At 41.5% G+C, this 17,157-nt stretch overlaps 1 protein-coding gene across 5 annotated transcripts; it reads left to right on the top strand.

Annotated features, from left to right (window-relative positions):
* The first annotated feature begins 891 nt into the window (after nucleotides 1–891).
* Nucleotides 892–16,980, top strand: TMEM129 (transmembrane protein 129, E3 ubiquitin ligase). 5 transcript variants are annotated; one of them, XM_055698285.1, is made up of 5 exons: nucleotides 892–1,198; nucleotides 1,894–2,368; nucleotides 4,755–4,914; nucleotides 12,155–12,190; nucleotides 12,622–12,744. In XM_055698285.1, the coding sequence occupies exons 1-4, from the start codon at nucleotides 994–996 to the stop codon at nucleotides 12,182–12,184; spliced, it is 870 nt and encodes a 289-aa protein (XP_055554260.1). In that variant the 5' UTR covers nucleotides 892–993; the 3' UTR covers nucleotides 12,185–12,190; nucleotides 12,622–12,744. The 5 variants fall into 5 exon arrangements, 4 of the variants coding, with proteins under 4 accessions (XP_055554260.1, XP_055554315.1, XP_055554223.1 ...); XM_055698248.1 differs by lacking the exon at nucleotides 12,155–12,190 and adding an exon at nucleotides 14,967–16,980 and having other exon boundaries at nucleotides 895–1,198; nucleotides 12,622–12,881; XM_055698170.1 differs by lacking the exon at nucleotides 12,155–12,190 and adding an exon at nucleotides 14,749–16,980 and having other exon boundaries at nucleotides 895–1,198; nucleotides 12,622–12,881.
* Nucleotides 16,981–17,157: the final 177 nt, after the last annotated feature.

The following is a 17,157-nucleotide window of genomic DNA, read 5'->3' as shown; positions in this document are numbered from 1 at the left end:
ATCAACAACAGTTACACATCAGCCATCTGCCAGTGTAAAATTTTGCATTCTGTGGGCTGCATTTCCTATTGATTTAGTTCCCCATCAGTAGTGTGTAACATTGCATGTTGTTTCCTCTGCTGTGCTTTTCCAGTTGTGCAATTTCCCCTTTCTCTAAGAGACAAATAATGGCTATTTATGGTTATTACAGGGTGCACGCAGTGGGTTTGTTGCTTTCTAAGAGAAATAGTGATTTTTGTGACTGTTAGTTATTATTTGTACTTCAATACCAACCAGAGATGTCAGGCTTCTCCCTTGTACTGTGTTCAGGAGTGTACAAAGGTGTCTTAAAATCTGTCTCTCTTTAAGGCCCTTTAAGAGCTTACATCCCTGTCTCAATCATTCTGGGAAGAAAACATTACATAAAATATACCAGGAAAAAAAATGGTTTTGCAGACCCTTAAGTGGAACAGGCCATTTGCCAACTTCAGGATGCTGCCCTCATTCTGCAGTTCTTTTACATTTAGAATCACAGAACTGTAGAACCATTTAGGTTGGAAAAGACCTTGAAGATCATGGGAATTGGTCTCTTTTGCCAGGCCTGTGAAGCATGACCTGAGAGGTTTGTAAGGCGTGAGGCCACGGGGAGGGTTGGCCGCTGGGAGATGCGAGCCCTGACCAGCCCTGGGCAGACGGGGTGAGACAGCCAGCCAGTCCCCAGCGGGAGCGGGGCCCCGGGGGCTCGCCCCGGGACGGCCGGGGCGGAGCGGCTCCGCGCCTGAGGCCCGCCAGCGGGAGGGACCAGACCCGGCCGGGGCTCCCGCGGCCGCGCCGCCGCCCCGCCCCGCCCCGCCCCGCCCCGCCCCGCCCCGCCCCGCCCCGGCGGAACTGCCAGCCTGGCAGCGGCCGCGCCGTCCATCCGGGGCTGAGGCGGGAACTACCGCTCCCAGGGAGCCGCGGGGCGGCGGCGGGTCGGGCCGCGGTGGGAGCGGGCCGTGCCCGGCGGGGCGCAGCATGGAGAGCCCGGCGGTGACCTTCACGTTGGCCTACTTGGTGTTCGCCGTCTGCTTCGTCTTCCCGCCCGACGAGGTGCGCTCGGCGGGGCTGACGGTGCAGAGCCTGCTGGCCGCCTGGCTGGGCAGCGAGGACGCGGCCTTCGTGCAGTACCACCTGCGGCGCAGCACCGGCACGCTGCTGGCGCACTCCCTCCTGCCCCTGGGTGAGCCCCGGCCGGCGGCGGGCGAGGGGGCCGGGGGGGGTCCCCACGGGCAAAGACACAGCGGGGAGACTGCATCGAGAGGCGAGCCCGTTGCTGGGTGAGCCTGCGCTCGGAAACCTGTTGTGCCCGGTGTTCTTCACCCGAGTCCGCGTGTTGGGTGCACGCAGGTGTGGGTGAATCAGGCTACACAGATTGGAAATGCAGGGTTTTACTGTCGCTCAAGCTTCTTTGCAGCATATACCCTAGACTTTGTAACTAGTTGGCTGCATCAGCATACATGCAGTTACAAAGGAATAGCATTTTATTTAACCAGCAAATTCAGATCAGCTTCCTTTAGCCATATACTTCTGCTAAAACTAAGTGGCACCTTACAGGTAAATTTATTCAACCAGCAAATTCAAATTGGCTTCCTTTTAAGTATATAATTCTGTTAAAAGTGGCATCTTACAGGTAATTTTATTTAACCTGCAAATTCAAATCAGCTTCATATAGCTATGTAATTCTGGTAAAAATCAGTGGCAGGTAAGAATTTACCTCCGATTGCTTAGGACAAGAGGCTTGAATTTGAGTTGTCATCTGGAAGTACAACAGCTCTCTTGGAGGTGAGCTCATTGGTTAGATAGCTGTATGATTCAGGGGTATGTGTTTATGTGTGTACTTAATTGCTTTCTGAAAGTAAGTCTTTTTCCTTGCAGGTTATTACCTTGGTATGTGCTTTGCTGCACCTGAAAAACATCTTTGCTTTTTCTACCTGGCTTCAAAAGGATGGAAAACTTTCTTCTTCTTTGCTGTTCTCTTTCCAGCAGTCACCAGTGCCCTGGCGTATTACTGGTCACGGAAAGGTTGGAATAATCATCCGTTAGCCCGAACACTTGCTGTTCATGCTCTCCCACAGTCTGGTTGGAGGGAGGTAGCTTCTTCCATCAATACAGAATTTAGGAGAATCGACAAATTTGCTACTGGAGCCCCAGGAGCGAGGGTGATTGTTACGGACACATGGGTGATTAAAGTGACCACCTACTGTTTACATGTTGCCCAGCAGCAGGACATTCATTTGACTGTGACAGACTCCAGACAGCATGAACTCACCCCAGACTCAAATATGCCTGTGCAGTTCCTCACCATCCGTGTTGCCAGTATTAATCCCTACGTGAAGGCATTTGATATCCGGTAAAACAACTATACAATTATATTATATATATGCCGTCTGATGGTGCTAATGAAGTGCTTTTGTGGCAGATGTAAAGACTTCTTGGGTCTCGTCTCTTCTCCAGGTTTTGCTCCCTGTCTGGTGTTCAGAGATGTTTTATGTGCAGTTCTGCCACTCGGTGCAGTGAAGAAAGGTTATTTATAAGGATTCACACACCTGCAGTATTGAATGCACAATAGTTAAACAGAGGGACTTCCCTGTTTGATCTGTTCTTAAGAGGATTGTACTGGATGCAGAAAGAAGTAACTAGAAAAACAGGTGAAAGATGGAGAACAGGAATGAAAGGGAGAGTCTTTGCGCTTCACAATTTTGGAGGAGGAGAAATAGTTATTTGTCTAACACTGGCTGTTGTTCACCCATGACACTTCTTTTCCTTCTGCTCAAGACTCGTAGTTTTGTCACTGCTCAGAAGAGTTCTCGCTGAGCTACTGCAAGCCAAATGCCCTCAGAGCAAGGAAGTAATTTTGATCCATTTCTGATGTATGTGTTCCTGTAGCAGTAAATCATAGCAAACGTGCTGTGAACTGTTAGGGCTTGTTTTCCAAGGGCCCATGAAATTCTTTTCAGCAGTCTCTCTGTGTAGTTAGGCAAAAGTACAAACTGCAGAAACCCGTAACTGAGTAGAATGGTGCTAAAGTCTGTTGTTACTGTGTCATTAAAAGGACTACACAAAGCCACGTTGGTGCTCCTAAAACTATATATTTGAAAAGGCATTTGAATACCTGTTTGCTGTAAATCTGTACATCGGCAGCATTTATTTACTAGTTAACTGAAAGTAGGCATATGACCAGACTTGTGGGTTAGCAGAGGGGTCCTGGCAAGCATAAAGAAGGCATAGAGGTGGTTTTGTTAGATCCAGGTGAACAGAGCTCAGAACGAGAGGTTAGTTAAGGCAAGCATGACAATCCTAAGAAAAGAAGAGACTTTTATAGACCTGTGAGAGTGGTGACCAAATAAGTATCAAACAACTAATGATTTTCTTCTGCAAGTGCTTCAGTGCCAGAGTGATAAAACTACATCTCCAGCTGAGAAAAATCATGGTGGCTTTGACAAGTCCTTTTAGGGAAAAAAAAAATCCAAACCCCCAAAATTATATTTTGTTGCTAAACAGAACAGCACTGAGAAACAGTGTTTCAAAGTTCTTATAATAAGATGTGTCAGAAATAGCAAACCTCTGCTAGAATGCAGTCATAGAGGATTTAAGTGCCATAGGAAAAAACTCCCCTATTAAGGATATAGGATCATTGCATATATCCAGAATCAGAATTAGATACAGTGGGGTGTTTCTGGAAGAAAAACATTTTTGTGCAGGCAGGCCACATGGTCCCATGTGTTCAATGTGAATTTTTCCTCAGGATAGAAAGGTCTCTGTTATTTGCACAGATAGCTTCTTTTAACAAACAACATTATCCTATAGTAGTTAAAACAATGGAGACCACCGGGAGCTAAAGCTAAGCCAGCGTTGCATTGTACTGGAATCCAGTCAGTGAGTGGTAGGAAGAACGAGGAATTTCAGGGTGATGTTCCCAGGGCTTCTCCATGAAAGCTGTTTAGTGAATGGAAACATCGAGCTGGGGAGTTCTGAATCTACCATTTAAAACTGTTATAGTAAAAAGGGGTAACAACAGTAATGTGTCATTAAAGGGTCTGCACAAGGTTTCATATGCCACTTGAGGTCTGTGGGCCTTACTTAGACTTCAGCAGAAGCAACCTAGTGTGAAACGCAACTTAATACAGGCTTGAATCAGAGTGCAAGTCACATTCAGCAGCTGTTTGTAGCCTTTGTGAAATTTCAGGTTTCATCTAAGCCTGTATTATAAAATCACAGTAACTAATACAGATTGACATTCTTCTGACGCTTACATGTACTGTATCGCCTTGTGATATGTGCCACATGACATAACTCTGATTTCTGTCCTCAGGAGTTTATAAACTACATATAGTCTAAGTAAGTAGGCATTAAAAGGTGGACAGAAGTTGTGCGTGCAATACTTTACAGTTAATGCATTATTTATGTACCTGTGTTGCTTTTGTTCATGGTGATTACTTCAAAAGCCATCCTTTATTTTTGTATGATGTTTTAGTTAATCTCTGGCATATCTTGTCAGTAGTCTGACAGGGATATGAAGGAGGACAGCGTGTTCTGTTGTCTAATATAACTGCAACTAAACAGCAAAAGAAAACAAAATGCTTGCTGTGTATTTATTCTGGTTAGTATGTGACTTATATTCTGACTAAATAGCTTTTCTGTGGATTCACTTCTCTGATGCTAGCCTCTGCAACGTACTATCAAGGTATTTGAATGGATAATCATGATGACATTTTGTTCCATCTTTTCTTCTTCAGGTTGAACTCCACAGAGTATGGGGAGCTCCGAGAAAAGCTCCGTGCTCCTATTATCAATGCAGCTAATGTTGTGATCCATCAAAGCCTTAGTGACTTATTTCTAGAAACCTTTACATCTCTGGTGGAAATTAACCAGACGTATTCTGTTCCAAGCACTCAGGTGAGACCTTCTATCCATATGAGACTGTAATAATTATATTTGCAATATAGTTGAGCCTGTGATTACTCTGTAATTGATAACTGTTTGCTGAAGGCTGTCACAGGTGAATTATTAAGAGAAATCATTCTTCTGGGGTTAACCCAAAGGTTTTATTAAAGTCTTAAGCCAAAATAGAATGATGATTAAATTATACTTATTAAATTATTGTTATTAAATGGTAATTAAACAGTAATCAAAAAGTAATTAAATGGTAATTAAACAGCAGTCAAACACTCTACAACTTTACACTTCTAATAATCAAGCTAGCTTCTAACTTGTATACAATATGCTTTAGATCTAATGTAAAATGTCACTTACTTCACTGTAGATAACTGGTGCTAGGTCACATATCTCTCAACCTCATGAAATAACCTTGAAAGGCATCCTACGTAAGGGGTGATCACCACTGCGCAGCCTGCTGCTTTATGGGAGAGCTCGGTGGGCTCGGGGGAGCTACTGATATTTATAGTGTAAAATGATTGACTCATAGTCAACCCCCCCTTTGTTGTATGTGCAGGTGTGCAGCCATGGCAGTTCTAGTTACATCTAGTTCCAGCTCAGGCTGGCATCATCAGCTCCTGAGAAGACATGGCTTAGATTCCCTACCTTCCTGAGAAGACTTGGCCTAGCACAGTTTCTCAAGGTCTACACAGCAGGGCTGACTCCAGTCAGGTCTCCTTGTCCGTGAAGGCTGAACCAAAATGCTGTTCAGTTGGTCATGGTGGGTGCATCCATCACACTCCACCCCGTGATGACGGTCAATTCACTTTGCTTCACAGAGTGGTGGTACAGCCATCTCTTGCCTCTGTGCTGTAAATACGAGGCAGTAATAGCATCATGTTGTCTACTGGAGGGTTAAGTGACAAATGAAAAAAAAAAAAGTAAGTTGATTATAAGATAGGTCCATACAATCAGTAGCAAGATACTGTGTATGTTTTATAATGAGATACACCGATTGGTCCAAAACCCAGACTCAAATATATAAAAAGACAGTAACAGCAAAACAAACTATCAGGAAGGCAAACATTATTACTACAGGATGTAACCTGGCATTCAATACATCTGTTGCCATTGGAGACCATCATAGTAGGGTTTCCTACCAGTGATGTTCCCCATCTTTCTTCACTCTTCCTAGTATGCAGAGAAGTATGTCTTCTCTATTGCGATGTACAGTTACTGCATTTTTGCTTTGTTGTTGTACTTTTTGTAATAAGGCCTGTAAGTCTTTATGTTTCAAGTAGCTTGTGAAACAGTGTCAAGTTTATTCCGATGAGAAAAGGTAAAATGTCTTGATACAGTGTATAGTTTTCCTTTAACAGTACGTATGAGGTCACTGGGGCTGTGCAATTGAAGTCACATCCAGTAATGTTTACAAAGTTATGAAGATACACATTTGATTGATTGATCACATTATGGGTAAGATTTCTATCAACAATTAAGTCTTTCCAAAGTGTTCTTACATGGATTAGTATATATGGACAGTTTTACCCTTTTCAGGGATCACACCAGGTTAAATATGACTTCTTCCTGTTCTGTACATTTATTAGTGTAGGGGTCCAGTCACAGAAATTTGTGGATACGTAGCTTGGTCAGTTGTGGGAATAATAGAATAGGAAGTAGGTTGATAGGTAGTAGCGGCAGTTGTTGGCATAGTGTGAGGTCAGGGAGTAGATGGCAGCATGCTTTTAGGGATAGTCCATTTTCACTCTCTCTCCCTTTATCTGTCCACAGGTGCACTGCTTCTATAGTTGTGTCATTAAAGAGGAAACTAATAATACAATTTGGGCATGAGGGACAGCCTACTTTGCTTTTTGATTGAGTTTGATTTATCTTCTTGATGATCATGTAGGTGTTTTCCTTTGCATAATTTGTCACATTACATTCAATAGAGATTCTTGTCACCTAGTGTAACAGAAATAAGGTGATTCTTACTTGCTTTTACAATTGTCATTGTTAGGTTTTTTATTGGTTCCCCCAATATCCCTGTACTTCCATCAATTTTAAACATGGATGATGCAGAATGTACTACAGTTACCATATTGTTTCGCACAAATAAAAGAAGTGAGGGCCTCCACCCTGTGCACCGGGCTTGTCGAGGTGTAAACCGGATCTGGTCCATCTTGATGATAATTACTCCTGTGAGAAGGATGAATATTCCTCTGATGATCAATCCTATCTCCAAGAGAGGCATTCCAGTCTCATTTCCAGTACTGTTACTGGAAAGGGAGAATAACACAAGTCTTGGCAGGATCACTCTGGACTGCTTACATCTTTTAGTAGCCAGGATAGATCTACCTAGCAGTCTTCGCAGACAGCTTGGTCCTATGAAGTGAATCTTGAGATGGAATGCAGAAAAATATTTAAATTCTAGAGGTCTTCTGCAATCTTAACAGCCTCAAAACACAAGGGGAGAAGTGCCATGCCTTTTACATTCAGCCTACAAAGGATTCTTACACAGTTAATGACTGTCTGGCACAGACAGTAAATGGCATGCTTCTCAATATGATTGATCCAAGTAGTTTGGAAAAATACCTGGGACTACGTATAGAGGCCGTGGGTTAGAATATCTAAGCCAAAAGTACTAGAAAAACAACAAATGGTTAAAGCAGATTGGGCAGGCTTTGTTGAAGTTTTTTCAGAAAGTGGACATCTTGAACAGATACACTATCTCGTGATTGATTTACTTAGCAGACCAAGCCAGTGTGAAAGCCACATGCCTACAAGACCCTTGATCTGGCAATTCACGCGGCCATCAAGGATTGGTTACATCTGCCTGCACGTACCTGTGATGCCATCCTGTATTCCAGCACTTGGTGTGGAGGGCTGGGTATTACCAGGCTCTCTGGATGGATTCCTAGTGTGCAGGCCCATAGACTGTCAGGAATCACACAGTCATTGGATGATGCTATAAGATCTATTGTCTGGCAAGAAGGTATAGAGCAGGGGTCCTCAAACTTTTTAAACAGGGGGCCGGCGTGCGGATGAAGTGGGAGGCAGTCATCTGCGGCTGCTTGGTTTCCCCCCCCAACCCCTGGTGGGGGGTGCGGGGGGTTCTGTAAATACTGGGGGCCGAATTGAGGACCCCGGGGGGTCCGTATCCGCCCCGCAGGCCGTAGTTTGAGGACCCCTGGTATAGAGAAAGAGTCTGAAAAACTATAGATTATGGCAGGTGGTGATAAAGAGAAAATGCCATCTACTTGGGACCCCTGAGCAGTCATGTCAATCTCAGAAGCTGTGGGCAGTGGGGAACCAGTCTTGGAATGGGAGATGTCTGCTCTGAAGGTCATCTTTCTGAGACCCTGTGACTGGTGAAAGCAGGAATTTTTGAATTGGACCAAGTTGCCATCCCAAGGCCATGGGATTACCAACTTTGACAAGGATAAAATTAGTAATAACTGGATTTAATATTATAGGGATATTCCTCACAGAAAGCTCATCACCGAATTACAATTAAGAGCTAAAGTCTACCCCACAAGAGAGCTTTTGGCAAGAGGTAAGGCAGGACACACTAATTAAAAACGGCATTGTCAAGCAGAGAGTGAGACATTTTCCGTATTGGATATTGCGCTGTGGTTCAAGGTGCTAGAGTAAAGAGACACAACCACCTTGGCAGAGGAAGCTAAAAAGAAAGAACGGGTAATATTTCAGGAGCCAATTTAAAAAGACCATCAAAATTAATTATGTAAACTTGACATGATACTTGTCAAGAGAGGTCAGGCTTCTGTGATGGACTTAACTGTTAGATATGAGAGTAAACCATCATCACTGCTGATGCAGTGGCTGAGAAAGTTAGGGAGATATCAACATCTTAAGGAGCAAATCCAGGAGGTGACAAATGCCAGTAATATAAAACTCATTTGATTTCCTGGATGGATTGAGAGCAGCCCTGAGGAGAAGGAATTGGGAGTACTGGTGGATGAAAAGCCAGACACCAGTCAGCAATGTGTGCTCGTCTCCCAGAAAGCCAACTGTGTCCCAGACTGCATCAAAAGCAGCATGGCCAGCAGGTCAAGGGAGGTGATTCTGCTCCTCTGCTCTGGTGAGAGCCCACCTGCAGTACTGCATCCAGCTCTGGGGGCCCCGCATAAGAAGGACATGGACCTGTTGGAGCAGGTCCACAGAGGGGCCATGAAGATGATCAGAGGGACGGAGCACCTCTCCTATGAAGGCAGGCTGAGAGAGCTGGGGTTGTTCGGCCTAGAGAAGAAGAGAAAGCTCCAGGAAGACCTTATTGGAGCCTTTCAGTACTTACTGGGGGGTTGTAAGAAAGATGGGGACAGACTTTAGCAGGGCCTGTTGCAATAGGACAAAAGGCAATGGTCTTAAACTGAAACAGGGTAGATATAAGGAAGAAATGTCTTATGATGAGGGTGGCGAAACACTGGACCAGGTTGCCCAGAGAGATGATAGACGCCCATCCCTGGAACCATTCAAGATCACATTGGTCAGGGCTCTGAGCAACCTGATGTAGTTGAAGGTATCCCTGCCCATGGCAGGGGGAGTTGGGCTAGATCTTTTAAGGTCCCTTCCAACCCAAAATATTCTTTGATTCGTATAGGTGCACAAAGGAAGTGGTATGAGGGCAATTACAGACTGCCAGCACAATTAGGACTCTCAAGTTCCTAGCAAGAAAAGGTTGTCCATTTTCTTTCAAATTGGGCTTTATTTACATCTGTGGACTTTTTACATATATTTGTGAGCCAAGCAAGCATTATTGTAAAATAGTAATTGGCTGTAAATAAACTGATTTTTTTCTTTTGTTGCTTTCTTTCAACCTTATCTTCTAAGATTTGCATTTCCCTTTCCTTGCATTCCTTATACTGACAGGCTGCTTCCAAACATGTTTCCAATGTTTTGCATATTATTTCCTCTTCTTTACCGTCTCTCATTTTCCCATTAGTGAGGTTTAACTGTTCCTCTATCTTATTCCAATTATCCCAGTTTTCACATGCCCAATATTCCAAAAATTTCAGCGAAGGGCTAATCCCATGCCTCCATAAGTAGTCAGTGATTGAGCCCGCCCTAATGCTGACTATGCCAATCCTTGTTGCAGGTGAATTATTAAGAGAAGTTGTGGGGTTAACCAGTTTTATTAAACAATGATTATATTATGAGCAAACAATAGTTATTAAACAATGATTATTTAAAAAGAATAAAACAGTAATTAAATAGTAATTAAATGGTAATCAAACAGCAGTCAGACACCCCGTGACCTACTACAATTCTAATAATTAAGCTAGTTTGTATACAGTATGCTTTAGATCTTATATAAAATGTCTTACTTCATTGTAGATAAGAGATGCTGGGTAAGGAGTCTCTTGACCTTAAGGAGTAACCTTGAGAGGCGTCCTGCCTAAGGGGAGATCACCACTGTGCAGCCCGCTGCCTTACAGGAGAGCTTAATGGACTCAGGGTTGGGGGGGGTGGGGGAGCTATGGATATTTGTAGCATAAAGTGATTGACTGGTAGTCACACTCCCCTCCAGTGAGGGTGTGCAGCTGTGGCAATTTTATTTTCGTATAGTTCCAGCTCAGGCTGGCACCATCAGCTCCTGAGAAGACATGGCCTAGCACAATTTCTCAAGGTCTGCACAGCAGGACTGACTGTAGTCAGGTCTCCTTGTCCGTGAAGACTAAACCAAAATGCTGTTCAGTCGGTCAGTGTGGGTGCCTCTGTCACAGGGCTTACCTTCCATTTCAGTAAACATGCAGTAAATACAGTTCTGGCAGCTTCTTCTGTGCCTTCTGTGAGGAGATGAACTGTATCATGAGCATTGCATTTTTAAGACATGAGAAACAGCATAGTGGAAGAAAGTCCCCTATAATAATTTCCATTAAAATTTTATTTGGAAATGGTGAGGTTATATTTCCAGAAAGTTTATGGGGAGCTAGAATCGCAGTTGTAATGCCTGTTCTTTAGGCAGTTTGCTGCATTACAGCTTGCTTTTCTAGACAGCCAGATTTTGCTGGATCTTCTGCTGAAATAAATGAATTATTCTTAACTGGATCTTGCTTTAGTTGTCAGTAACGCCATAGAGTCCTACCTTCAGTAATATTCACGGAGACCTGGTCATTACTATACTTGTTCAACATTTGGAAGTGTGAGTAGAGCACTGTTCAGTGTACCAGAGGTAACTAATAAAACTGGTTCTGGTGACTTTGCAGTGTGTCAGATGTTTCAGCTAATGTAGTGAGTAGTTGATATCTTTGGTAATGTCATGCAGCTTATATGGTGTCTTCACTATATGGTTACATGAGCTAGCTAAAATAAAACTGGATCAGATATGTCTGCACATAATGTGGTTGTTTGTTCTGATTGCAGTGCCAGCGTACAGCAAAAAGAAATGTTCAAAATAGAAGATACTATTCACTTGAGTTGCTTTCTTGCAGGGCTTTTAATTAGTGACACATTTAAATGTCAGCTGAACTACTGAACTTTGGTATGACATTGAGTGATAAATAACATCAGAAGTTATGATACAGACATTAAAAATACAGCATGGGGTTCCTCCCTGTTCTGGAGCTCTATTAATAAGTGAAAAAAGTTATTTAACTGTTCTATGCTAAGAGTTTTTCCTGCCGAAAAACTAAGATAAGCCCTAATTTCCTAAGTTAAAGCTGATAACAGCCTCTGAAAGAAGCAGTCCTGCTTCCTGCACACTCCTTGTCCCCATGTTGACACAAGACTTTGCCTGCAATGAACCTGGTTGGGGGAAGTAATTGAGGTTAAAAGAGGCAAAGAAAGATGACTAGTTTTCATCTGGATCCGCCCCACAGTCAAGCTGCCAGTGTGGTTGAACAGACACTTGAGCTGATGAGGGAAGAGACAGTGGAGGTGGGAACTAGAGATCACAAAGCAGAGCTGCTTTTTGTTACACCAGTAGTGGTATGAATAGTATTCAGGTCTCCGTGCCTGTTCAGTGTGCTGTCTTTTGAATTTTGTTAAGTTCTTGGGGAGCATGGGCTGGAGTACACATGGGAAACGCTAATTATTGTTTATTAATTGTAAATCACTTCATAGCAAGATGATCTTCCTATATGCAACTGCAAGTTTGTGTGGCGTAATTAACTTCAGGGAAATATGAATTATTCTAATATTAGCCAAGAAAAATTAAGTGGATTTCTGGTTCTTCAAGATGAGCGCCCATTGTGTTCAGTAAAGCCCTAATTTCCTCTGTTATTTATGCCTCTTACTTACCAAGACGGAAGACAAGAACAGCCATTTGCTGTAATAAATGGTAAGAACTGTTTACTTTGTTTATTGTCCTTTATATTGGTATGCTTTTTGAAAAATACTATGTCTGAATGATAAGGAGGGCTACTTGCATACCTTGCTCTGGCTGCTGTGCTCTGGAAACAGGTGGCGCTCTTCAGAGGGAGAGATGTTTATTTCCAGTCATTTTTGTTTAATCAGTCTCATGCAGCAGTTTTCAGTTTTCTGTTTAAAGAGGTATTTTGTTCTCATTCATTAGAGGGTGTTCTAATAAAACACTGCTGTGAAGATGGAAACCATTTGGTGTCTTCTGATGGGGCAGTTCTGCTTTGAGGCTCTGCCCAACTCAGATTCCTGCTATGCCTGTGCACAGATAATTTTCCAAAAGCCTTTGAAAAGCAGTAACAGAAACCATTCTGTGCAGTTCATTATTTTGACATTTTTCTCCTCCTTTAGGAGCTGGAGCCATGCATAGGGTGTATGCAGACTATCGCTAACATCAAGCTCGTCAAGAACTGCCAGGAGCCAAATGAAGGGGAATGCCAGCAATGCTACTGTCGTCCCATGTGGTGCCTCACCTGCATGGGCAAATGGTTTGCGAGTCGACAGGATCAGCAGCACCCAGAGACCTGGCTGTCAAGCCAAGTGCCTTGTCCAACTTGCCGAGCCAAATTTTGCATTTTAGATGTTTGCATAATACGATGAATAACACTTGGGTATGTTTTAACTTTTTTTAATTTGAATGTATTTCATAGTGGGTTTGGTTGAAAGGCCTGTTAGATTTGTTTCTGAGACTTCATATTCTACTGGGGTGCAGACTCCAAAGCTTTCTTTTACAGTGTTGAAAACAGGTGTAAACCTTTTCAGTTCCTCTCCACTTTTACCTCTTCCTTGGGATTTTATTCACCAGATGTCATTTTTTGTAATTACTGGGATTTTTTAACCCATATTTTGCTTTCTTATATCTTGGATGGAATAAGGGTATCCCTCTATATTTTTCAGTACTATTCTCTTTTCAAGTTTTAACGTAGGTTAAATTCTTTCAATTTTTAAGTTTAACTTGGGTTTTGACTCTTCAGCAAAAGGGCTAACTGAGAAAATTACTTTGGTTAGACTTCATTGATACTTTTGGTTTTCTTTAATACATTTGTACAGTTCTTACTAATCTTCGCAAGTGTTCACCAAACTATACCAGTTGTATTCCTTCTCCTGGTCCCCTACACTTATGAAGGGGATAGGTTTCTGTAGGTTAAGGAATTTAATCCTTGAAGATTTAAAACTCCTATAGGGAGCTTTTATTCCATTAATCTGCCTCTAGCTTATTTTTTGATGGATGCATTTATTTCAAACAACAGCAGGATTCAGAAAAATATGCCATCTACCTACATGGTTATGCTATGCATCGTTAAATCTATCAGTTTCCAGGAGCTACATTGCTTATTTCGATGCTTTTTAGGTGATGGGCTTTTTTTATACTTTTGGAGGGATTGCAGCAAACATCTGAACTATCTAAATATTCTGAAGGAATGCCCAGCTATTCCAAAGCCTGTAAGCTTTTCCTGAGGGGTAACCTTTCCGCTGAAAGAGATGCCAGGATCACAAAGGTCTAAGTCGCCATGCTACATACCCGAAGAATAACCATCATTAACAGAAGTTTTTCAGGTTTGCAATTCAAAAACTGATCATAAGCAGTAGTCACTGTTTTAATATTCATAGGGTCTGATGCATACTTCTTGATCTGATCTGCATCAGAATAATTTGTAAATTACAATAAAAGCATTTCCATACATTTAAGAAAGCCCTACTCCTAAACCCAAATGCAGTGCTTAGTGTTTTAGCTATCCATCACACCCTTCAATGAACAGTTATTTGGCATACTGCTTGATGGAAATCCTTGAGCTGTTGGAGAATGTGTGAGTTGTTACACTGACCTGTACACAGCAGGGGCTGAGATGCAGGTATTTGCTTGCTTGGGTTGTCCACCTTAGAGGGGTAGTAACCTCAGGCAGACAGGTGGGTCAGATAGTGAGAGAAAGGAATGTTTTAAAGCTTTGGTCTTATAGGAGAATAAAAGCCCTAATACCTCCTACCTGCATGATCAGATGGATCTTATCAGTAAATCACTACTGTAGGTGACATGTCAGTGATTACATGAAAATGTCTTGATTACCATGACAGGCAACTGCTTTGAGCAGGAATAGGTGGCAGGATGTTAAAAACGGTAGAAGTACTGGAAGCACAACCGTGAAAGATTAGAGGCTCAGCCTAGCTACAGGATGCTGAACTGCACTTAGAGCCAGCCAGCCAGAAAATGGTTACAAATGTGGCTGCAAGCCATGTTTTGGAGAGGGATAAGGAACTGAGAACAGATTTGACAGCGTCATTGGAGAACTAACATATATGTTCTATTGTTGGTGTTGAGTATTTTGTTTGTGGGGTTTTTTTAGTCATACACTTAAAAAAGTCCAAACTGTTTGGGTTTAAGGATGCTAATTGCTTGAGCATATCTCAGTTGTTACATATACATTTACTATGCAATTACCTATACTACCTATTAATAAGGGTGATTTTTCTGTTTTTCAGTACCTGTTGGTTTGGATTGTACAGACTGAAAATTTGACATTAAGACTGGTAGTATGGTTTTGTCACTTTTTCTCAAAAAAGATCTTGAGAGGTATGTCCCTCTTCAACTGAATAGGATTTAATTGAGTTCCTGAGTTTCAGACAGATTTGTTAACAAGTCTGAAAATTAATAAAAAATGAAGGAACTGATCAGTGATTGAATTTAAAATATTTTCCAGTACATCTGTGGGAAAGTTATTAGGAAGTCTGAAATGGCCTCTTCAGGATTTTTTGACCTTTGGAAGATTCTTCCAGGGCCCGGGTAGTGTCATCTGACATACACCTCCTCACTACACAACAGCCTTTACAGATAAGTATTTTGTAACATTTACTTCTAGCAAGTTTGCATCATGTGTCACAGATAAGGTATGTGGTCCGGTCCTTGAAATAGTTGCAGAAGAGAAGATAGGATTTTGGAGTTGTTTTGCCATTGACAGTCATTCAATTCCTACAGCTTTTTTCCTGTTTGGAATACAAATATTTATTGTAAAGATGTGTAAAGTTAAAATCACAAAGGCCTTGAGAAACTGAGATAATAGATACTTGTGGTTGCAGGTGGTTTTATACAAGAAAAGTAGTTCAGTTGCCAGTAGTATCTCATGTAGTAAGAGCTTTGGTCTCTTAATTGCTTGTGCAGTAGAGTTGTTCTTTACAGAAGTTTACTTTTAATTGATTGGAAGTTTTCATTTCAGTGGACCTTTGCTTTTATTCATCTTACTTCTTTTGCCAATATAACAGTATGACAAAGTAACAGTCATAAGTGTGTAATGCTCTTGCATCTTTTAATGGTAGTGCTCTATCCACAGAAGTGCCTCTTAGAAAACTTAGTAATAATTACCAAAATAAAATTACAATTTATGTTAATAACAGTGCCTGGCTTAAATCCCTTAAAACAAGCATTTTTTTCCCCAAGTTTAAATTTTCAAAGTAACCTGGCATGCCTCCACAGTTTGTAAGCTTCTTAAAGGCTGTGTTAGAGAACCAACTTGTAAAAATGCATGTGATGTATTCTTCTTAGAGACAGTAGAAGGTGAAACTGTGACCTCTCCCACAGCACAGTCATGTGATATATTACTTGTCTTGAATAAATCACTGAACGTGAAAAGAACAGAGTACAAGAACAGGCATTTTTCTACATGGTAGTTTCAGGTCATCACCTGAAGAACCACATGCACATATAGGGCTATTTCTAGAGAAGATCTCTCTCCATCTTCAGTAAAAAGAAATACATTACCTCCCATCCAATCTTGATATGTTTCTCAAACATAACGATAGGGTTTAGAATCAGCCTTTTTACAGCATTTTTCTAAGAAAAAAATGAACTAAGTAATGTGATGCGCTAAAATACTTAAAGAATTTTCTTGAATTACTAGTGATTTAGTGTTGCTTTTCCATGTCACTGAATTCCACATCACATTGTGGGTAGGCAATGTTAGTAGTCTGAAGTATGTTATATAAATGTAATGTCATTACAATACGACAATCTATATGTGGGTGCACAGTGTCAGTATAAATACCCCATATGTGTGTATACATGTATAGCCCAACTTTCCCTGTGTGCTGCAGCTGAACAGATGTTTCTGAAAACATGGGCTGTGGCTGTATTATTTATTTGCACAGTTGTGCTCTTTCTGTAATTGTAGCATTCCGGAAAATAGTAGCAAAACTTGTTACATATCTGTTGATTTTTTAGGTTAACATACTTTGCTGACCCAAAAAAGGCATTTTGTCCAAGCAGGATTTGGTTTGGATCCATGATATGAATGCAGTTGTTTGCCATGAGGTTTGCTATAGCTTGAAACCAAAATACCAGGTTATTATGTGATCTCTTCAGTATGAGTATTTTTATTGTGTTGAAACTTGATAGACTGCAGCTATGTACTGTTCTAGTCAGGTTAAACCTCAATAAGACATAACTAACTAAAGTTCTGAGTACCATTTCTAAAGAAATTTTGACTTTGAGATACAAATATTCAAGCTCTTACATGCATTGCAAGCATTTTCTTCCAAAGATACACCGCAGGGTTGGTTATTTGTGGTTGGTTGTTGGGGTTTTTTTACCTGGATAGCTTACCTATTTTTAAATGGACAGTATTACTTGGATAGGCTTTAAGGAAAAGGCTTAATGAATACATGTAGTTAATCTTAAAATTCTCTGAAGAGCTGAATAAAAATACAATTGATTTTATATAAGACTTCTGGTTTTCATTTTGAAGTTATGTTTACCAGTAAAAATTTTATGTGGGTAGAATGCAGTCTGACTTACCAGAATTTAGCTTAGAATGTATGAATACAATGAGGACTTAAATTCTTCTGAAGGTGCACCTGATAATTCCTTCTTTGATGAATTTTCCTACTGTAACCTGAACG

The sequence above is a fragment of the Falco cherrug genome, chromosome 1 (genome assembly GCF_023634085.1).
Source record: "Falco cherrug isolate bFalChe1 chromosome 1, bFalChe1.pri, whole genome shotgun sequence".
In the NCBI taxonomy this organism is placed as follows: Eukaryota; Metazoa; Chordata; class Aves; order Falconiformes; family Falconidae; genus Falco; species Falco cherrug.
Note: the sequence above shows the minus strand (reverse complement) of the source record. Positions and strands in the feature narration are given on the sequence as shown.